Source organism: Solanum lycopersicum, chromosome 7 (genome assembly GCF_036512215.1).
Source record: "Solanum lycopersicum chromosome 7, SLM_r2.1".
NCBI lineage: Eukaryota > Viridiplantae > Streptophyta > Magnoliopsida > Solanales > Solanaceae > Solanum > Solanum lycopersicum.
The window spans coordinates 59,694,132-59,718,431 of NC_090806.1; the positions used below are offsets into that span (position 1 = coordinate 59,694,132).

At 31.1% G+C, this 24,300-nt stretch overlaps 3 protein-coding genes and 1 pseudogene across 3 annotated transcripts; 3 read left to right on the forward strand and 1 right to left on the reverse strand.

Moving 5' to 3' along the window:
- Positions 1-679: 679 nt before the first annotated feature.
- Positions 680-3,275, forward strand: LOC101250233 (3-hydroxyisobutyryl-CoA hydrolase-like protein 5). The gene is made up of 12 exons (XM_004243576.5): positions 680-981; positions 1,064-1,147; positions 1,224-1,292; positions 1,379-1,433; positions 1,517-1,674; positions 1,756-1,840; positions 1,916-2,126; positions 2,208-2,268; positions 2,341-2,439; positions 2,534-2,635; positions 2,724-2,765; positions 2,913-3,275. The coding sequence occupies exons 1-12, from the start codon at positions 916-918 to the stop codon at positions 3,075-3,077; spliced, it is 1,197 nt and encodes a 398-aa protein (XP_004243624.2). The 5' UTR covers positions 680-915; the 3' UTR covers positions 3,078-3,275.
- Positions 3,276-12,034: 8,759 nt separating this feature from the next.
- LOC101245967 (3-hydroxyisobutyryl-CoA hydrolase-like protein 5) lies at positions 12,035-17,181 on the forward strand (annotated as a pseudogene).
- On the reverse strand, positions 15,844-17,133 carry LOC101245674 (acylsugar acyltransferase 3-like). The gene has a single exon (XM_004243842.5). The coding sequence runs from the start codon at positions 17,131-17,133 to the stop codon at positions 15,844-15,846; it is 1,290 nt and encodes a 429-aa protein (XP_004243890.2).
- A 5,206-nt stretch (positions 17,182-22,387) lies between the features above and the next one.
- LOC101245379 (acylsugar acyltransferase 3-like) lies at positions 22,388-23,983 on the forward strand. The gene is made up of 2 exons (XM_004243841.5): positions 22,388-23,077; positions 23,148-23,983. The coding sequence occupies exons 1-2, from the start codon at positions 22,401-22,403 to the stop codon at positions 23,776-23,778; spliced, it is 1,308 nt and encodes a 435-aa protein (XP_004243889.3). The 5' UTR covers positions 22,388-22,400; the 3' UTR covers positions 23,779-23,983.
- Positions 23,984-24,300: the final 317 nt, after the last annotated feature.

The following is a 24,300-nucleotide window of genomic DNA, read 5'->3' on the forward strand; positions in this document are numbered from 1 at the left end:
TTATTAAATTGATGATATATGTTTAATTATATTCAGAAATATACTAGATACCGTATTAATTACCCTGATATTTATGAGTTCGGAGCCTAAAGAGTATAAAATATTAACAAAAATTCTAAAACGGTATATAAAAGTTTATACTAACCAAAACAGTAAAATCGCTGGAACAACAGCGATTTACTCCACCGGAAAAAGCAAAATCGTTGGAACTGCAGCGATTTTGCAATAAATGATTTTTTTTTTTAAAAAAAATTCGAAATCGCTACCATAACAGTGATTTTTTTAAAAAAAATCGCTGCGATTTTCAATTTTAATTTTTTTAAAAATGTAAATCGCTTCCAAAGACAGCAATTTTAAAACAATTTTTTAAAAAAAAAAAATTGAAAATCGCTGCCTAGTCAGCGATTTTTTTTAAAAAAAAGTTTTTTGTTTTAAAAAATTGAAAATCGCTGCCATGGTAGCGATTTAATTTATTTTTTTTAAAAAAAAAAATCACATTTTGCGAAATCGCTGCAGTAGCAGCGAGTTTGCTTTTTTCCATGGAGTAAATCGTTGTTGTTCCAGCGATTTTGCCGTTTTGGTTAATATAAAATTTTATATACCGTTTTGAAATTTTCGTTAATATTTTATAACCTTTGGGCTCCGAACTCTGATATTTATATTGCGATATAAACAATTTTGATTTCAATAGGGTATATGACATATAGCATGCCCACCCCTATACATGCATAACACTAGGTGTATAAATTAAGTCCTTTTCCATGCACAAAGTTATAAAAAGACAAAAAATCAATAATTGATCTTCTTCTCAGTGATTGTAATGCCCAAATTTATATTTTTGTAAGAATTATTGTTTACAAAGTGTTCATTTTCCAAATTCTGCACTCATCACTCTTCTTTGAATCGACTTTTCTAATGGGAATAACATCTCTTCCAAGTACCATCACAATGCCTTCAGAAGTAATGAAACAAAATAGAGAGGTTTTATTTTTATTTACTTAATAATTATATATATGTTCGAGCTACTATTTTTTTTAATTTTTTTTTTTTTTTTTTTGTTCAGGTTGTTATTGCTGAGGAAATTGGGCGTGGTAGAGTGCTGACCTTAAATAGGCCTAACAATTTAAATTATATATCAGAAAATGTGGTATGCGACATAACATCAACAAATTAAACATATAGTTAAAATGGCTTATTGTAATTTGTATGTTGATTTATATTAGGCATTAACGGTGGGGCAGAAATTGGAGAAATATGAGAAAGATGACAATGCTAAATTTGTAATCCTCAAGGTAATTAATTAATTTATATTATTATATTCACTTAATTGACAAGTTCAATATTTAATCCATTTGTACATGTTATATATATAATATAGGGAGCTGGCCGTACATTCTGTGCTGGTGGGGATTTGAAAAGGATATATGATGCAAGTAATTAACTATTGTTTCGATTGAATTAGTTACTATTAATTAATTAAATTAATCACTCAATTAAACATGTATATTTTTTGAAGGGGATTCTTGCCTTGAAGGTATTTATCGAGTGTATTGGCTTTGCTACCACATTCATACTTACAAGAAACCACATATTGCTCTTGTTCATGGAATGTCAATGGGTGGAGGTGTAGGCTTCATGGCTCCAATGAAGTACTCTGTCGTCACTGAGAAAGCGGTGAGTATTGATTTTAATAATGACATCTTTAATAAATTATTAATCTTAATTAATGTTCTCATTCTTATTGAAAAATTGCAGTTTTGTTCCACTCCTGAAGCAAATCTAGGGTATCACCCAGATTGCGGCTTATCATACATACTATCGCGACTCCCAGGTCGACTTGGTAAGTAAGTTAGAATATGTATTTTTAAAAATTGAAATAGTTGTTTGATGTTGTTAAATGCATGTATGTATGTAGGGGAATATTTGGGCTTAACAGGAGCTAAATTGAAGGGTAAAGAAGTGGTTGCTGCTGGTTTAGCAACTCATTTTGTACCTTCACACAAATTATTTCAGTTAGAGAAGAGTTTACTAAGCATAAACAACGCTGATCAAGAGGATACTATTAGATCTCTCATCGATGAATTCTCTACAAATGTTCAAATAGATGAAAGAAGTGTCTTGAGCAAGTAATGTATCATATAAATTATGATTTCAAATTGTTCTTGTGAGATATATTAATGCATTTTTCATGTATAAATCAACTGTAGGTTGTCCATAATCGATGATTGTTTCTCCAGGGAAACAGTGGAGGAGATCCTGGATTCATTTGTAAGAATTGATTATACTATTACATATACATGAAATGAAATTTCATATAATTAATACAACTTTAATTTTCAGGAAGCTGAAGCAGGCAAAAAAGGAAACGACTGGATTATGCCAGTGCTTAAAAGTATAAAGAAAGCATCTCCAATTGGATTGAAAATAACACTGAGATCGGTAACTAGTCTATAAACAATTTAAGCATATTTATTGAAATGTGAAAGAGAAAGAATCTTACATTTTCTCTATATTTTTTTAATATTTTTTTTAGATACGAGAAGGAAGGACCCAAACCCTATCTGAATGTTTGAGAAAAGAATTTAGGATTACAATCAACACATTACGAACCATAATATCTGATGATTTTTATGAGGTAATTTATATTTAAGCAAACATATACACAAAGAGGTACACTTGATTTGTGATTTCTCATTTAGAATTCTTTAATTTTATTTTTAAAGGGAATAAGGGCTGCCGTCATTGACAAGGATAAGTCTCCAAAGGTATGCTCCTTCGTTCCTTTAACCAATCAACAATTTAGAATAACTATAAAGTCCTTGAGTTTATTCGAGTAATATTTTTTCAATACTGAAACAGATTATAAGTAGTTGATGCATTTACAAAAAAATATTTTCTTTCTTCATTTTCAGTGGAGCCCATCAACTCTTGACAAAGTGCGCGATGAGCAACTCGACTTAATCTTCAAGCCATTCGATGAACATGACTTGGAACTTCAAATTCCTATAAATGAAGAAGAATATTACAGATGGGGAGGAAAATATGAGAATTCTGATTATTGTCTCCGAACTAAATGAAAATTCCGAAAAAAAGAAGTCATGTCCATCGATCAACAACACTTACAAGTGTTCTTGTGAGGTCTATCTTTTCTTTATAATTGTCAATACTTGAATACGTATACGAGTTGCTAATAAAGAGTCAAAAAGTATATGTAGCTTTAATTCTTGTGTACTCACCACATGATATATAGATATATATGAAAAAATGTTTCTTTTGACAAACATTTTTTTAGTACATTACTCATATTGGATTAATTTATTATTTGCACTTCTTTCACAATACTTTATTAATCATCAACATTGATCAATCGGAGTTATTTATTTTTGTTAACTTCTTCCATCTGTAATGACGAAATGCTAAAAAAAGTAATTAAGTAAAATAAATCAAAATATGTACCGAAAGCCGACAAAAATAAAACCAATAAAATTATTGGGCGTAAAGGTTTTTTATTTTTTGACAAATTTATATAGGATACCATTGAATAGAGTATTTAGCGGTTTTTTATGGGAAAATTTCATATATGGCAAACTTATTAGATTAAATAACATTATATGAGTATAGTTTACCTAATTACTTTATATGGGTATAGTTTAGTTATTTTAGGTATCTTTAATTTTGTATATAATGTTTTTTTTTTATTTATACAATTATATTTTAAAAAGTGGTTTGTAACTGAAGCGTTAAATATGCTAACAATAAATTTAGATAATGCCACAATTTTAGGGAAACGTCCCTTTTTTTAAGCTAAACGTTCAAATTCAAAAAAAAAAATTCTATATATATATATATATGAACTTACCTTTTTTGTATATTTATATATGTACATGAATATATTAGTTAAACTCCAATAATATATAAAGTTAATACATACTAACTTCAATAATTTGTATATAACTACTACAATATACAAATTATAATCGCATATGATTATTTCCCATCTATATAACTAAATCCAATTACTTTGTGTACATATGTATATAAAAAAAAAAGTCTTTAATATACAATTCCCTACTACCAGCTATTAAAACAGACATGTACATATCAATTTTTGTATATGTATATAAACTTAATATATACTAACTTCAATAATTTGTATATAACTAATAGAATATACAAATTCTAATCATATATAAAAAAAATTCATCTGTATAACTAAGTCCAATTACTTTTTTGTATATATATACAAAATACAAAAATAACATAAATATGCAATATACTATATACAATTACTAAACATGCAATTATACTATATACAATACTTTAGTAATATTTTTTGTATATTGACATCTAATTAACTAAAAAATTGTATCTAACTTTGTGTTTTAATACAGTACCTCATGAATATTATGTTCTTCAGATCCGATAACTTCAGAAGCATTTTCCTATGATTCAATGTTTACAACTTTCCTCTTTCTTCTTCCTTGTACTATTTTAATGCCTCTAGCTTTGGCATTGTTAATAATTTGTTGAACTGCCGTAGGGTCGTTTTTTTTCTTTGATCTAAGCTCTTCCATTGTTTGTTCTTGTATAACTTGATTTGATTTTCCCAATGACCCTACATCAAACCCAAAATCTTGAGTTAACCCCATTAAAAATGATGGTAAAATGTCAACAACATTGACATGCAAAGGAATACCTCTGGTAATCCTCAAAGATGAAGATGATTCATTCATTGTGTGACCAATTTTAGATCTATCAAGAACAAAAAATCGATTATTTCATCAAAATATATGAAACAAATAATAAACAGAACACATATACAAATTTTGAATAAGTAAAAAAAGAATAAGAGGTAAACAACTAAAATTAAGGAGTACTTACGAAATTGACTTCAACTTCGGGAGGGAGTAATCTAATTTTGGACAACAATTTGAATTTCAAACCGGATAGCTGGAGTATTAAATGTAGGAGAAAAATTTGGAATGTGAAAAGGAGAGAGAAAATTGTTTTGTGTATAATTATATACAAAATTAGAAAATAATGTTTTTATACCATTGGTTATATAATAGGTTGTGGACCCCATTAAATATAGCAAACAAAAATAAACTATAACTATATAAGGTAAATAAATTAAACTATACCCCTATATTATAATTAGCTATGAATGTTTGCCATCCCATGTAATTTTTCCCTTTTTTTATTAATAGTAAAACAAAATAACCATTGTGAATAAGTTCATGCGTTTGTTGAGAAATACATATCTTGTAAGTTTTCATATTAGTAGATAAAATCCCATTAATTGGGGATCACGATTTCTTACCTAAAGTTAAGCGAGACAATAGAATAATTAATTATCAATGTGAATTTGATTCATGCACCAATCTAAATGAGTTATTTATTAAATATTTAATTATATTTTCTAATATTTGTTTAATTATTTTAATATAAGGGTAAAATGGTAATTCAACTTTGAGCTTTGAATCTTTTCACTTATAATATAATATGATCTACCATATTGTGAATAAACGAAAATATTTCAGCAAAATATATTATTTTCTCTTCTTTTCCGAAATGGTTTTAGAGCTTGGTGAATCCAACAGTCCAAACACTAGCAATAAGAATAACAATATAAATTCATCAAATCCATGTTTTCATCAACATTCAGATCATCCGAGTCTCATGTTTGTTCCAATCAAGTTGAATGGAATCAATTATCCATCCTGGAGCAAATCAATGATACATGCTCTCACAACCAAAAACAAACTATCGTTTATCGATGAATCAATTGAATTGGCGTTCGAAAACAGATAAGCCAACAAACTACGCGCTGTGGAATCAATGCAATAGTATGATTTTATCATGGCTTGCTCACTTGGTGTATCACGACCTGAATTTACACCCTGGACGTGGCCGGCACTCGAATACCATTGTTGGTCCCCAAACAAACCCTCATCCTAACTGACTACAAGCGGAAGACTAACTTAAGCATACAAAAGCTAAAAAACTGAACAAAATTTATGATACTGAAATTCAAATCTTTAACTCAACTGAAAAACTTTGAATAAATAATGTATTCAACTCGCCATATAATAGGCACCTTAAGTCTTTAAAACATTTAATAAAATAAATGATACATACTTCTCAACTATACTGACTATATATGAAGCCTCTAACTGATAAAGATGAAAGTCGGGATAAGATCCTACGACATCCTGACTAAACTGAAAAGTAAATGAAATCTTTCGGAAGTAAGGAGGCTCACCATAGCTAACTCAAACTCTCAGATGTATCAACGAAGCTCCCATTGATGATCCTGAATACCCGTGTCTGCATAATGAGAAGATGCAGGACAAATGGCTCATTACGTGGAGTGTATGAGCATGTAATGAGAATTCTAAAGCATAAAATAAGCTTGAAATTGATAAAAATGAAAACATACTTACCTATTTTCAAGCTTACTCAACTTAAGAGAATACTCAGGGATACTCAAAATTACATAAGGAAAGATCGATACTCAACTCGGAGATTATACACTCAATTTCAAAGATATGATACTCGATTCAATGAAACACATATCAACTCAAGATACTCAACTTAAGGTACTCAACTCCTTATACTTAATTGAACTTTTTTCAATATAAAGCAGTTTAAAACAAATGCAACACAAAAAAAGCTGTTTAAAACATGATGTCAACTCATAATTATAATATCATAAAAGGCATACCATACTCTATCTCAAAGTCTACTTGTGCAATGCATGAATAAGTCTCATACCCCCCCCCCCCATTCATACTAAGAAGAACCCCTTGAGGAATCATGCAATTACTATTGTGGAGTTTCTCTAACCGACAACCACCACTATGAGCCTAAGTGGTGATACAACGTCTTGCCCACGCTGCCAGAAATGTTCTATACTTTGCCTTCATATAGAGCGCTTAGTGGATCCACTAGCTTAACTTAAGTGATCATCTAAAAAGTATGACCCTTTGATACCCATGATGACTACATGGTTTATGGAGACTTGAGTTAATATGAACTCGCATCCCCATATCGGTGCTCAATACTACTCCCAAAAATATACTTAGCTCATATGTTTTTAAAACAACTTCTTTCTTTGGTTTGAGATAGTTACTCAAAACTTAGCTTAATAGATCTCTTTTGGAAACGATATTCCTTTTTTTACTCAAATGTGAAAATATTTTTAAACCCTTTGAAAATACATAGTCCACATACATTTATTTGAAGAAATGACTTCAATCTTAACTCTTTACTCAACTTGAAATTTAAGTCTTTAAAAAAAATGAAAACGTCTGTGAAAGACTTTTGAAAACTTTATAAACTTTACTTTGACTTGCTCTTAACTTCTAAACTTGGCTCTTAACTTCCCTTAACTTTGATCTTAAATTTTCTTGAATTGTATTATGGATTTGAGGTTTGTGATCTCATGTTTATGGATAATTTCATGATGCTCAACTTGGAGGGTTTATATAGAATTATGAACATGAACTACTCAACTCAAGGACTCAAAGACACTGCTCATCTCAAGATTGTTACACTTATAGGGTTCATGCAGAATTATGGGCATGAAAAATTCAACACAAGGACTCCATAAGTAATATATTATAGTACCATGATTAGAAATATAAACTCAAATGTCTTAGAAACTTATTACTGAAGGCTTAGAACTTGCAGATGCTACTCCTCTCAAAGATACTCAATCTGTGGAGTCCATGGGGAATTTATGGGAATGAATGACTCGACTCGAAGGTCTACATATTACGTGGAACTCATGTATACGTCTCTTCTCATTCCCTTACTCAAAACTTAGTTCAAATTGGTAGTTGATCTCAAGGATTCAAAATTGAACTCAAATACTCTCTTTAACTCTATTCTTAACTCTCTCTTGAATGTAAATTTCAAGAATTACAGTTGATGATATGAATGATCTTAATAACAATATATAAATTTTATAATTAGGAATATAACTTTTAAAATAAACAAGAACTCAAAATCAACTTATCTTAACAATATTCAAATCTAGGGGTAGAATCCTAGATTATTGTTTTACTTATCTGAAAGTAGATGTAGGGCTTGAGGACAAACTAGTCTAACATTATGATAGACTTACGTACCTAGAAGAATAAGATTCTTGAAGAATCTTTAGAAGAACTTGATTAGAAGACTTAAAGCCCTAGCTTGAACGTAAACAGTCAAAAAAACCTTTCTTAAGATTCTTGAATTAGTTTCTTGAAACCTTTATGACCAAGGATTATCATTTTCATTAGTGAACATGAAAATCTGATTGTTTTAGTCTTTTATTAGTCAAGAAATTCATTTATGGTTTTCTTGGAGGTAAAAAGACAAAAATAATTATTTTAAATATTTTTCGATCGGCTAATTCGTAACAACACCGTATAGGTTATTAAACTAGTCATAACTTTTTACTCAGAAATTAGATTGACGAGAAATTAGTGGCGTTGGAAAGTAAATTTCATTAACTTTAAATGGGTAGGTTATTGCTCACATAATACTTAATATTCTGAGAGATATGGTTGTTTAAAGTTGACCCAAGTAGAATCTTACATCAAAACTTAATGAAACTTCAAGAACACTTATCAAGAACTCATCAAGAACTTAAATCCTTAAATTTCAGGAACGAAATTACGTTGAATAAATCATGATTGATGTGTGGGTGAACGAACCCAACACTATGAAACCTTACATACTTCATAGGGATTAAAACCATGAAATTCCGCAATAAGACACAAGAATATCGACGAACACTTGATCCTCTCATCTTTTCTCTTCTTTTCTCTCCTTGAACTCTAAACTGAACCCCTAGGCGTATATTAGGATTTTAAAACTGAAATTAGTAGGATTAGACCTCTAAAATATTACTAAAAATGAAATAAATCTGATTGGATAAGGAAAAGAAAAAATATCTCTCACTATTTTCGGCTAACTTTCCTTAAATGGACAGACTAAACTCAAAAGACCATATCCCACTCATCCGAACTCAAAATTTAACAAACTTGGTGGAGTTGAAAAGATAATTCAAAGATCTTTCCTAAGGTATCTTTTATCACACCTAATTCATCCCGTGCTAAGAGTTATGGTCTTTTAAAGTTGACCCTGAAATCATACTTAATTAGCTTAACTCTCCAAATTTCAGATTTTGTTATTTCCAATTTAGTTCTTTTAGAACTCAAGGTGCTATATCTAGTGACCTGACCTTAACACTAATGAAAAATTTAAATTTCTTGGCAAAAACTTACTCACCACAAAGGATGGTCCAAGTCTTAGCTCAAAAAATTTCTAGGATGTTACACGGTGGAATTAGATTTAGCTAAAGGAGTCATCTATGCCAAGACGACTCACCAAGTATGACAAGATCTTAAAGATCATTTTTCTCATAGGAATGCACAAACGATATATCAAATTCAAAAATCATTCTCTTCACTCTAACAAGGTAATATGAACTTTTCTTTCTATTGCACAAAACTCAAAGGTCTTTGGGATGAGTGAGATACATTTCGAACATTTCTCACTTGCAATCAAATTAAAGCACACACACCGATCAAATTAAAAAAGACCGTGTAATGCAATTTCTAATGGGTCTTAATGGCAATTTCTAATGGGTCTTAATGGTATCTATAATGTTGTTTGATCTAATATTTTCATGATGTCTTCCCTACCTGATGTGCGACAAGCATATTCACTTGTTATTCAGGAGGAAACACAAAGAAAAATGACGTCGTAATCAACAGAAAATTTATCTAATGCGGTTGCAGTTCAAAGGTGTACCAATAGTTTTTTCAACAAATTCAAGGATAAGCATTGTCAGTATTGCAATCGAGAATAACACACAATTAAAAATTGCCGCACTCTGAAATTTCATTGCAAGCATTGCAATAGAAAAGTTCATATGGAGGATAGATGTAAGTTTTAAAATGACACTTGGTCTCTCAACAACTCAGAAGCCAAAATAATCGACAATAACATGGATCTCAGGGTAATCCTTCTCATATTTCTAATGTAATAGACAAACTCATCAATCTAACAATTAGATTAACTCGCAAGATACCACTGGTTCACATAGATTTTCAGTAGAACAACTCCGACAAACTACTCAGGCAAATAAGTTTGTTTACGCAAAATAATAGTTCTGTCGGTAATAGCGCGACACCTATGCAAAATAATACTTCTTATTCCAGTAACTATTCATTCCACTGGAACAATACCTTTTAACTCAGATATTACCTTAAACATTTTTTACATGTTTTCTCTTTTCGATTAAATTTATTGTCTTATAGCAACCTCACTGCCCGTATGTTTCCCAGTTTTTTTATATTACTGGACTTGACTATGGGGAAGATGATTGGCTCGGGTAAACATCACACTGGTCTCTGTTACATTTTATCAATACAAAAACCACCAATTTTTCATCAAGTTTCACAACCAAAAGATTTATAGCACAGGTGTCTTAAGACCCATCACCTTTTCGCCTTAGATCAATCGCTTCATTATTACCTTCTCGTAATGTTTCCTTTGATAATAATTGTGACGTTTATCCTTTGGCTAAACAGACACGTCTTGCATTTCCATTGAGTAACATATCTACTCGTTCTCCATTTGACTTATTACATTGCGATGTTTGGGGTCCACATCGAGTACCTACTCATTTAGGGGCTTGTTTCTTTCTTACTATCGTACATAATTTTACAAGATGTACTTGGTTTATTCTTATGAAATACAGTTTGAAACTTCTCATATTTTGCAATCCTTTATATCATTTACTAAAAACAATTTCATGCTCTAGTTAAGAAATTAGGACAGACAATAGAAAAAAATTTGAACCAATGATTTTTTTTTTCACTCTAATGGAATTGAATACCAACGAACTTGTGTTTTCATTCCACAACAAAACTAGATAGTTGAACGTGTTGGGTTATGGGTCTTTTTCTCTTCCTATGTGGATAAATAAAAGCTCAATTTGGACCAACCCATTTTTGCCCATAGGCCCATTCTTATGAAGCAAATATAAGCCTATTTAGGTCTTATTTTCAAATACACAGAGAGTTTTTTCAGCAGCCAAAAAGAGAGAAAGAGAACAGTTTTCGCAGTCAAAATTCAGCCCTAATAGCCAACTTCAAATTGCGATTCCCGCTTCGTTTCTTTTCCGATTGAGCTGATTTTTGGACAACATATTATCTTCATCTCAATATTTGGTTAGGAACTGACAGAGTTGGATTTGGTGGCCTGCAGCTTCAGTTTTGCTGTCGTGAACAGTAGCTGCGAAATTAGTGATTTTGCTCCTTTAATTCTCTAGATTTGGTGCAATCTTATTTTATTGTTGCTCGTTGTTTGGCACTTGTTTTGTGGCCAATTTTGGAGAACAATATTGTAACTCTTGGTGATTATAGTAGAGCTTTTGGTACCGTGATTTTTTACTCTTCACATCAAAGGGTTTTTCACGTAAATCTTGGTGTCTTGTGATTGGTTTATTATTGCCTTGTTATATTTGTTTAGTTGAATTATTTGCTGCCTTACTATCATATTGGTTGTGGTTGTTTGTCTTCTCTTGGTTCAAATCGAGAAGGGAAAGTATAGACTTGGGTATTCTTCCGCTGTTATCCTGTCAGACATTCTTTGTTAGTGCCTTGTCTTCCCAACAAAGTGGTATCAGAGCATTGGTTATTGTTGATTGTCGTTTTGAATGATGGAGGCAAATATGAGCAAAATGGTGTGTTTAAATGGTAGTAACTATCATATTTGGAAAGGCAAGATGAAAGATCTTCTATTTGTGAAGAAGATGAATTTACCTGTGTTTGCTTCTAATAAGCCTCAGTCTTTTAATGATGAAGAATGAGAATTTGAGCATCTGCAGGTTTGTGGCTATATTAGACAATGGGTTGAAGATAATGTTAGAAATCATATTGTGAATGAGATACATGCCAAAAGTTTGTGGGACAAGCTCGAGACACTTTATGCTTCGAAGACTGGAAATAACAAGTTGTTCCTATTGAAACAATTAATGAATATCAGGTATAAAGAGGGCTCTCCTGTTTCTGATCATATTAATGATTTTCAGGGTGTTCTTGACCAGCTGTCCGGAATGGGTGTAAAGTTTGATGATGAGATACAGGGACTTTGGCTTCTTAATACTCTGCCAGACAAATAAAATAATATACGAAATGATTATATATTCTATTTTGGACACCCTTCACATAACAAGTTGCTATTTTTGGACACCCTTTAAGAAATTTCTGACTCGGTCATTGCACCCGTGTGGATAAGTTTTTTCATTTCATTGTTAACAATTTCAATCGATTTGCAAATAGGGAGCTGGCCTTATATCCGCTGCTGGTGGGGACTTGTCAAGGATATATGATGGACGAAACACAAATAACTATTATATATATATATATATATATATATCCGCTGCTGGTGGGGACTTGTCAAGGATATATGATGGACGAAACACAAATAACTATTATATATATATATATATATATATATATATATATATATATATATATATATATATATATATATATATATATATATATATATATATATATATATAATTAGTCACTCAGTTTATTTTTACTTGTTCAACATTTTATTTTTTACTCATGAGTAAATGTATCGTCTTTGAAGGGAATTTTTGTCTTAAAGATGTTTATAGTATTTATTGGCTTTGCTATCACATTCATACTTACAAGAAACCGCATATCGCTCTTGTCCATGGATTATCAGTGGGTGGAAGTCTATCCTTGATGGTTCCAATGAAGTTCTCCGTTGTCAATGAAAAAGTAGTTAGTATTTGTTACCGAAAAAGAGCTCAAAATTTCAATAATGATGGACTAGAGAGAATAAATCTTGTTGGAATAGGTGCGTCCATTAACAGTCAATGGACCAGGTCCCTTGATACAATAAGAACAGAATATAAACAGAGACAGTGGTCAGGATCTATTATACGTCAACGGACCAGGTCCCTTGACTCAGCAAGAACAATAGTTGAAACAAATGCAGAAAATAAATGGTTGTAATTAAAATTTGCACAAAGATTTACGTGGAAACCTCCTTACTCAAGGGAGTAAAGCCACAACCTGTTGCATAGGATTTTCAACTGTCTTCACTAATCTTCTCAAGCAAAAATGAAACCCGATTACACCAATGTGAGAAAAAGTTATTAATCTCACGGTCAAGTAATTTACCTATTACTTGAAGAGCCTAAGCGGATAAAACATCGCCCACTAATCTACCACCCCTAGATAACTTAGACTTTGCGAAGCGGATACCACACTGCCCACTAAATCACCTAACTCTAGATGACTTAGAATTTGACTAAGCAACAAAACAATGTTGCCCACTAAATCAGTTAACCCTAACTGCTTTCGATTTTTACAAATTCGAATAAAATATCTGAATCCTTTATAAATTAGGAACATATTTACAATGTAAGAACGGAAGATATAATCCTAAGACAACTACATAGCTTCCAGCTCTATCCGGTCCCTGTTGCTCTTACGATGATACTTCTTGAAGATGACCTTTGCTTTTTGAGCTTTTGGATTTTCTGAAATCCAAAACTTAGTTCCCCAAAACTTATGTTTGTGTTGTTGGAGAAGAGACTATATTCAATGGATACAAACCCTTGGGACGAGGCTATTGGCTGAGAGCCTGCTGTCATGAAAAGTTGTGCATCAACCCCTCAGAGTTGGCAGCTTTTTAATATCTATCTTTTCGTCCTTTTCTCGTGCGCAGACTTTTCGGGACCAGGTCCCTCGGTGCGTTCTTTGATGCTTGAGCTCTTGACAAATACTTGCTGCTCTCTCTCTTCTTAAATGATTGAACTTAATATGTTGTTTATCTGGTTGAAAGTATCAACCATAAAGAGTTATTAACCATTGGACAAATAACCTTCTCCATTCTGATTGGTTCAGTGCGTTGGCGCCTCACCTACCACTAACAAGACAGCTTTACAGTTGTACACCATTATTTATCAGATGCAGAGAACTCTGTCAAGGACCAGGTCCCTGCATTTGTGAGAAACTGAAATGTACAATCTCGTCCTCTCTTCTTATTGGTGTAGGACGTTGTGCTTTTCACCTACCACCTAACATGTCAGCTTTTACGGTTGTACCCCATTTGTATCTGGACGAGAGCACTCTGACACGGACCTGGTCCCCTCATTTGTGAGGGTCATCAAAACACCTAGAATATAACAAATCTTAACTTTATTCTAATTGATTGAGTACAATATAATTGCAGTTTTGTTCCACTCCCGAAGCAAACCTAGGATGCCACCCAGACTGTGGCTTATCATACATACTCTCACGCCTTTCAGGTCGACTTGGTAAGTAAGATGGAGCATGTATTTTTAAAAATTTAATAGGTGTATTATATTGTTAAATGTATGTATGTATGTAGGGGAATATTTGGGCTTAATAGGAGCGAAATTGAAGGGTAAAGAAGTGGTTGCTCCTGGATTAGCAACTCATCTTGTACCTTCACACAAATTATTTGAGTTAGAGAAGAGTTTACTGAGCATAAACAACGCTGATCAAGAGGATACTATTAGATCTCTCATCGATGAGTTCTCTACTAATGTTTAAATAGATGAAACAAGTGTCTTGAGCAAGTAATGTATCATATAAATTGAATTATTGTATGGAGGATATTAATATGTAGTCACACTGATGCATTTTTCATGTATAAATCAATTGTAGGTTGTCCATAATCGATGATTGTTTCTCTAGGGAAACAGTAGAGGAGATCTTGGATTCATTTGTATGAATTGATTATACTATTACATATACATGAAATGAAATTTCATATAATTGATACAACTTTAATTTTCAGGAAGCTGAAGCAGGCAAAAAAGGAAACGGCTGGATTATGCCAGTGCTTAAAAGTATAAAGAAAGCATCTCCAATTGGATTGAAAATAACACTGAGATCGGTAACTAGAACAAACAATATATGAATATATATATCTATTGACCTCCAAAAGATAAAGGATCTTTGCTTTTTCTCAATGGAGTATTATTTTTTCCAGATACGAGAAGGGAGGATACAAACTTTATCTGAATGTTTGAGGAGAGAATTTAGGATTATGATAAACACATTAACCATAATATCTCATGATTTCTATGAGGTAATTTATTTTTAAGCAAACATATTCACAAAGAGGTACACTTGATTTGTGATTTCTCATTTAAAATTGTTTAATTTTATTTTTAAAGGGAATAAGGGCTGCCATCATTGACAAGGATGAGTCTCCAAAGGTATGTATGTTCCTTCAAGTGTTGGTTAGACAGATCGTTTTATTAACCAATCAAGAATTTAGAATAACTATAAAGTCCTTCAGACTAAAAGTAATATTTTTTCAATACTGAAACTGATCATAAGTAGTTGATGCATTTACAAAAAAAAAATATTTTCTTTCATTTTCAGTGGAATCCATCAACTCTTGACAAAGTGCACGATGAGCAACTCGACTTAATCTTCAAGCCATTCGATGAACATGACTTGGAACTTCAAATTCCTATAAATGAAGAAGAATATTACAGATGGGGAGGAAAATATGAGAATTCTGGTTATTGTCTCCGAACCAAATGAAAATTCAAAAATGTTCCTTGTAGCAAATTATATTGCAACTATAACATTATTTTTATTTCATAATGAATAAATGTGAATTGCGCGCTTTTATAAATATGAGTTGAAATTGTTGTGAGAAATCACATGAAGTAGTACATGTCAAATAAACAAACAAAGTTGATGAACTTTTATGAAAAAGAAAGACAACAGAATTAAATAGAATTGAACATGTACTCAACTACATTTTCACAACTGGTGAAGCATATTCAAGTATGACTTTGTCACTTTGAAATATTTCCATCTCTTTTTCATCCAAACTTATGAGTACATCCATCCCATTTCCTGTTGGACTATCCATGAAAAATATCTGATTCTTCACTGCACGACTCACCGAGCTCACTCTTATTGTCTTCCCCCATCCAAAATCCATATCGTATAATCCGAAATTACACAAACTGCTACATTTATACACATCCGCCTTGTTTACCTTTTCCACTAACTCTGCACCCTGTTTCGTTATTTCAACAACTTTAAAAAATATGTCACTTTGAGTCGCATTTTTCATTTTTTCACGAAGTTGATCCTTAGATTTTCTTAGTACAGCTACTGAATTAGACAGTTCCATTTCATCTTCTGTTTGTGTTGACGTAAGAAAGAAACTACAAGCATTTCCGATGCTGTTTAAAGGCAACGGTGGGCGAAGACCCATGATGTGGCAGAGTAAAGATGGTTTAAATGAACCTGAAGCAATCATGGCATGTTTATGTATGAGTGCTGTAGCAACTTCAACACGAGACGGATTTTCAACGCCTGATTCTGCAGCAGCTATGGTTTTTAGCTTGTCTAAACCAGACGACGAGAAATGAAACATTCTAGTCACACAATTTCTGTCATTTCCAGCATCAAAATCAGGTAAAGTTGAAGTATCAGTTACTGGTGGGAAAAAAGAAGTTCCATCAAATAGAACAGACGGTTTTGCATGACTCGAATCACGAGTTAAATAAGCCCAATCCGTTATGAATTTGATTACACTATATGCATCCGCGACCTTATGTGAGATGCATACACTGACTGCTATTCCACCACAATCAAAATGTGTTAGCTGAGCGACTACCAAAGTTCCGTCATATATGTTCCAAGGACATCCTTGTGGATACACTAAATTAATATCATCATTGTAATAAGGATGGTCGAGAATTTCAGACATGGGGATATCGAGTTGAACATCAAAAAACTCAGCTCCTACATCGTTACAATCGATAAAGATGTTATCGTTATAAGTTCCAGCAAATGGATAATAGGAGGTTAATAGATTTGCAAGGGAATTTTGAAGAAGTGTGGATATGTGGTTTATGTCATACGATGAGTTTTTGGGTTTAGGATAGAAGAAAGCTAGTGGATTATGTAAAGGACTATTAATTTGATCCAAGAAAGAGAGATTGTGATGCCTAAGTGAAGATGGAGTGGGAGAAGAAGGCTTAATAATCTTCTTGGACATGGACACAATGTGTGACTTTGGAGTAACCATTTTGTTGGATTGAAAATGCACTCTCAAACTTTGGTTTGTATGATGTGTAGAGAAAGGTTGAGAATGAATTTATATATACCAACTCCTATTCAAGACAGAGTGGAAAAAATAATAATCCCTATGTTTATATTTGGCATAATACAGATAATTCTTTTACTTGGTTTCAACTTCAATCTTTGTCCTCCAACTTTGAATATGTACAAGTAGACTAGGACTGTGTAGTATTGGTCGGTTCGATTCGATTTTGAAATTTATAATTTTGGCTTATTTGGTTATCGGTTTGTAGAAATGCTAAACTGTTATAGAACCATTAAGACATTGCCTTATAAGTTATTTGTTTATCGGTTTAACCATTAAGATTTGACAAAAAAAGGCATTAAAAATCACTTAGAGACAAAGTGACATATCAAACGAACCATGCACATGAGTTCACAAGTTACAGTTTGCTCAAAAGCAAACACTTTTACATTGTAGAACAACCAAGTGTTTGAGACAATCAGAAATAAAAGTAGAAAATCGAACTCTAAGTCAATGAGTTTATATATAAAAAATGATATAATATAATTATTTAATTTACTATCGGTTACCCTTTTAAGAAAAAACCTCAAACCATTGAAAACTGATAACCCAATAACAAAGAAAATCAAAAATTTTATCAGAATTAATTAACCAATAACCCAATACTGATAAATCAATAAAAAATTGATTCAAATTATCAATTTCGATTCATTTTTAAATGACCATAAAGTAAACACATATATTATTACCACACCAAATTAATTCGGTGTGGTTTGGATATTTTAAAAAAGAAATGTGGTACTGGTAGTGGGTAACCACATTTGTTCCACTTTGACTTATATATATTCATATAATAAATAATTATGACTTCCATTTTTTCATTTTTTATTAAAAAAAAATCTCAATTGTATCATACTAATAAATTTTCTTTTTTAGTATAGCTATCTTGTTTTTGGGGTGTATAAAATCTAATCAACCATACTTTGGTTGGTTTGATTTTAATTAGAAAAAGTCAACTAAAAACCAAATCAACTTGACATTATATATATAATTTTTAAAATTTATTTTATACATGAAAGTATTTAGATATTTTTTCAAAATATTTCTTTTATTTTTTCATAAGTTATATTTGAAGAAATTTTTAAAGTTTACGTATTAGTAACTCTAATAAAATACTCACAAAAAATTAATTTCACACTTATTAGAATGACAATAATGTTGAATATTTATTCTTTATTTTTACATTGATTTAGACATTTAAAATATATAACCTAGTTTTATTTTTTTTTCTTTAATGTATAATCGTGTAATTGATACTTATTAGAATTAGCATGATTTAGTACTTTTAAATTATGACCATTTTCAATTTTCATTATAATTTATTAATTTGCAATATTTATTTATACTAATTCATTAGTATTTTTGGTTGAATACTCAAGTGTCATTACTCATCTCATATTTTGTGTTATTTTTGTAAGAAGACTTCAAAAAAAACCAAGGTTTAATAGTTTGGTTTGATTTATAAATTAAAAAATTCGACACAAATAGTTTGGTTTGATATTTGAAAAATCTGAATCAACCTGAAAAAACCACAAGTTGAAGAATCCAAAACAAACCTGAATTTTATTAGTTTGGTTTAATTTATAAAATTAAAAATTCAACTACAATGATTTTATTTGATATTTGAAAAATTAGAACCAATTCGATCATGTTCACCCTACCCGATTTATAGAAGAATCTGGAGAATATGACCTTGTTGCATCTTCTTTTTTGGATAAATTGTTATTAATAAATATAGAGATACTTAAAATAAAGTACAAGAAATTCCCTTCATTAATTAACTAGATAAAAAGACATTCAATCTAGATAGACTACTAATCAAATATCGATTACTTATTCTATATCTACCATATCGATCATGTTCATCCCTAATTAGAATTTGTTAAATATTTAATGAAGACAAAAAATATTTATACTAGACAAACTTTACAAAAAAATAAAAAAAATATCAACACTGGTCAGAAATAATATTTAAGAAAGTATTTAACAACTTGCATTCATAACGGCCATTATCGACATTGTTTTGCTCCACAAAATCAGGCAATTTTCTGGCTCCTGCAAGGAAAATGAGAAATGATATATGTGAGTGCATGCCCACTAATTGGCATTACATGGTTGAAGAAATATTTGAGATTTTCTTTTCGTGTTAATAAAATTAAAAAATCATTATTAAAAGTTGAAATGTGTTTGTCACAACTAGTATTGGTTTGCACTTCAGCCCAATGATTATTCATTTCTAATCATTTCTCTCATTAATTTAGTAAAATATAACTTTTTAAAAGGAGTAATTATGTAGGTCTTCTTTTTCTGTTATTCAAATTTATTGTTTATTTTTATGAAATACTACCACGTAGAAACACGTTGTCATTGTATAAGAAAGAATATACAATTAAAAAGAGTTATTAATCAATCAATACATTAATTATTTCTTTTTAAATGGTTTATCCCTTACATTTGTTTAAATGACTAAACATGTTTGCATATAGGATCTGTTTAATCCGAAAAATCTCTAGGATATGCGCTAGAGCCGTCAATATGGGCTAAGTCCGTGGGGTAGATTTGACCTAACCCGGAATTCAATAGGATTGGGCTAAGATTTTTGGAGTTCATTTAAGAAAAGAATTTTTTTAACTCGGCCTGAATAAGTCTGTTAATTCGTGAGGTTTGAGAAATATAAGTGGGTCAGCCCGTGGACCAATAAAAATTAATTAAAAATTTAATATAATTTTAAAATTTAAAATTAAAGAGAGTCCAATCTTAAAAAAATTAGATTAATATTTCTATTTAGATATTTATTCTTTTACTTGAAAAAAAACTTAATAAATATCATAAAAATAATTTTATTTGTCAATTTGATTAACAAGCAGTAACTCTAACATCATGTAATTTTATAATTTATTATTTAATTTAATAATTACATAAAAAAAATTAAAAAAAGTGGGCTGACCCGACAAGTATGTAACCCATGTACTTGTGGGTTGGACCAATCATTTTTTTGCTCACGCCAAAAATGGGTTAGTTCTGTCTGACCGGTAATATGTCAAAGCTTATATGAGTTAACTCGGATAGGGTGAGCTAGCCCATATTGACAGCTCTAATATGCACTGACAATTAATAAAGTAATATGCATTATATTCAACGATAATACATAGTATTAATTAATTATGAATTGCTTGTACATTTCCTGGGATGAATTCCAGTTGGACGATAAATTTCTTTAATAAGTTAGTTGGTTAGTTATCTGAACTTTCATTTTGTTAACGAGTGTTCAAAACCTCACATTATAGATTGAGTTATCTGATTAAGTTATATGGTAATGTAACAATTTAATTGAGTTATCTAATCATATGCTTTAAATGTTTCTTCTGAGTTATTTATTGCAAGTTAATAATACATTATATATAGAAGATTTTTAGCTTCTGATCATAACATCTATACAATGATTAAAACAAAAAGATGAGGATGAAAAACTACGATTTCTCTGCATTCTAGGCTTGATAATCATCTAAAAATTGTGTTTATGATGTAAATATAGGATTCCTAAAAATTCTAAGACGAAAAACATACCCTCATTTAAATAGAGCACAACTTTTGACAACTTGGTGATTTATGGCTTTTACTGAAACTTCAAAGTGCAACAAAGTATGATAGTTGAATGTCAACCTTAAGATTCTTATTGACTTCACATCATCAACGTTTAGCATTTTCATATTAATGTTTTTATAATTTAATATGGAGTATAACAAATGTGCAGCATAGTACTTGTTATTTATGTACAAACTATATAAGTTAATTAGATATACTCGTTTGATGTTAATGATGATTGCCCACTAAGTATCCACTTCTTTCTGCTTAAGCTAAGGCACGAGCCTACTAATTAATATTCATAAGTTTATCTTCATAATTTCCAAGTTAATTCTCTCAGCCTAATCAAATCACGGACCATTAGGCGTGTAATTGATAACTTGATTATAGATTTGTGTGATATGCACAAATCGTGTCTGTTTATTATCAAAGCAATATGCAATATGGTCAACGATAATATATAGTACTCCATTAATTAATTATGTATTCCTTCGCACGTTTTCTGGGATTAGTATATATATATATACATATATTTATATATATCCCTAAAATCTTTAGTAATATTAGATTAAATGATAATTAACTAATGCGGATAAAAGTTTTAGCAATATTTGTTAATATATATATTCGATGTCGCTAAAATGTGTTTTTGTTGTAGTGTAAGTTTATCTTCATATTTTCCGATTTAATTCTCTCAGCCTGATAAAATAACCACTACAATAAAAACAACTTTTGGCAGTGATAAATAATCACATTAATAAAAAAGTGTTAAAACCAACATTAGGTAACTGTCATTAGATCCATTGTAGCTAAAGGTTTTAGGAATATATACAAAGAAGGTTAATTGCCGCTAAAAATACATAATTTAGCGACAATTAAACTATTATCGTTAATTTATTACCTCAGAAAATCATTATTGATGTAGAACATGGACCATTATGTGTATATTTGATAACTTGCATTTAAAAATAAATTAACTTTAAGTTTTTGTTTTTTTTCATAGAAAAAAATGTCATTGCATATCTAAAATCACAAGTTTTATAGTCACACAAATATTACGATATGTTTAACACTATAAATCTTAAAAAATGTTTCTCAAACTTGATGTAGAATAATCAAATTACGCCAAAAAAAAAAGTGAGGGAGTAATTAATTAATCATTAGTTATAAGATGTTGTTTAATGCTACCTCCGTCTCATTTTTATGTCACCTTTCGGATTTCAAGAATCAAACAAGTCTATCTTTGATCGTAAATTTTTTCATAGATCTTATAAATATTTTGAATTATCAATTAATAGTACTTTTTATGTAGTTTACAAATATTAAAATTTAATTTTAAAAAAATTTAAAGATTCTATGAGCAAATTTCTGATCAAACTTAACTGTTTGACTCTCAAAACATAAGAGGTGTCATATAAATTGGAATAGAGAGAATAGTTATATATTATTTTATGAATGATAGAAGGGTGTAATAAACATGTATAACTAATATATAAAATACAGTAATGCATGTTGTATAGTTGTAACCAGCTAGCTAACGTGGCTGATCATTGTGTATATAAGTTGCAACACTTGGTTACTAAAATGAAAATCAAAGTATAGAGATGGGTTCAATATCACGAATTGTATCGATGTCGAAAAAGATAATAAAGCCCTCTTCTGCTACTCCTCCTTCACATAAACGTCACAATCTATCATTGCTTGATTGTTATGCTAATAATGAGTATGCTTCGTCAGTTATGTTCTACCCTAAACCAACAATCCCTTCTAATAACATATCTCAACTTCTTCAGAAATCCCTCTCAAAAGCATTGACATATTACTATCCCTTTGCTGGGATGTTAAAAGGCAATACCTATGTTGATTGCAATGACAGGGGAGCTGAGTTCTTGAATGTTCGTGTCGATGGTCGTATGTCTGACGTTATCAATTCATGTGATAATGATAGGAGTGGTAAAAATTGTGTATTTCCACAAGGATTGTGTTTTGGAAAAAGTAGTGATTCTTTTGATGGTAGATTAGCAATGACTCAACTTACTCATTTCGATTGTGGTGGAATAGCAGTCAGCTTTTGCTTCTCTCACAAGATTGTCGATGGGTATAGTGCTGGCAAATTTATGAGTGACTGGGCTGCTATTGCTAAAGACCCGAATCATGCAATAACATATCCTCAATTCGATGGAGCCTCCTTTTTCCCACCCCGTATTCATGATGCTGGCACATCAGGGGTGAACAGCTTACCAGAGGAAGGACTAGTACAACAACGTTTCGTGACTAGAAGGTATATTATTCATTAAATTTAAATACACGTTATAGCTATGTAGCTGAACACTGCTCACAAAATTGAACAGGTATCTTTTCTCTGCTTCAAAATTGAATACTCTCAAGGAAAAAATTGTTGATTCAGGATCAGGAATAGTAGGAAATCCTAGCAGGATTGAAAGTGTATCTGCACTTCTTTACAAATCAGCAGCTGCAAATAGGAATAATACATCATTTCGACCATCAACGTTCACACTATTTGCAAACATGCGTCCACCATTACCTCTCAACACTATTGGAAATGCTCCCGGTTATATTTCCACATCAATAGAAGAGGAAGTAGATATGCAGCTACCAAGGATCGTTGCTGAACTAAGGAAAGGGAAAGAAAAACTCCGGAACAGATTCAATACCGTTGATCCTAACAAATTGGTGTTTGAATCATTTGAATTGATGAAAGAAGTGGGACAAGTATATAACAGAGAAGGTTTTGATATCTATAGATGCAGCAGTTTATGCAATTTCCCCTTCTATGGCATAGATTTTGGATGGGGTACGCCACAAAGAGTCGCCTTTTTAATTCCTCCCTGCAACTTCTTTGTTCTGTTGGATAATCAAAACCGCGATGGAGGAGTGGAAGCGCTTGTGACGTTAGAAGAAAGTGAAATGACTGTCTTCCAACAAGACCAACAAATCCTTCAGTTTGCTCGCCCAATATAGTATTTTGGAGTCACAAAAGGGCAACAAAAATAAGTTTGAAACCGAAAGGATAACATTTAAACTGTAGGGTAGACAATGTCCAAATTAAGGTAGTAAGGTGCATGACGACTTACAAGTCGTAGGACTGGTGTAATTATTCTGTCCTGCACCTTAATACCTTAATTTAGATACCGTATATATATCCTACCGTTTAAATGTTAATTCTTTTGATTTCAAACTTATTTTTGTTGCCCTTGTAAATTTTTGGTCGTTTTTTTTTTGCATTTAGACTCCAGACTCTCTAGTATTTTGTTATTCTCTTATTTTAATATGAACAAGTTGTGGGAGGAAAAGAGAAAACAGGGCAGGTTTGTTGCAATTTAGAATTGATTGATGAACGAGTTTAGATTCTATATTAAAAATCAGGCAAACACTCAATGCGAAATTGTCAAAATGCCTCTGAACCCAAATCAATTGTACAACCAACTCAAAAATCACTTTTCCGACCAAGAGAAACTGTCAAAATTTTTATTTCGAGATCGT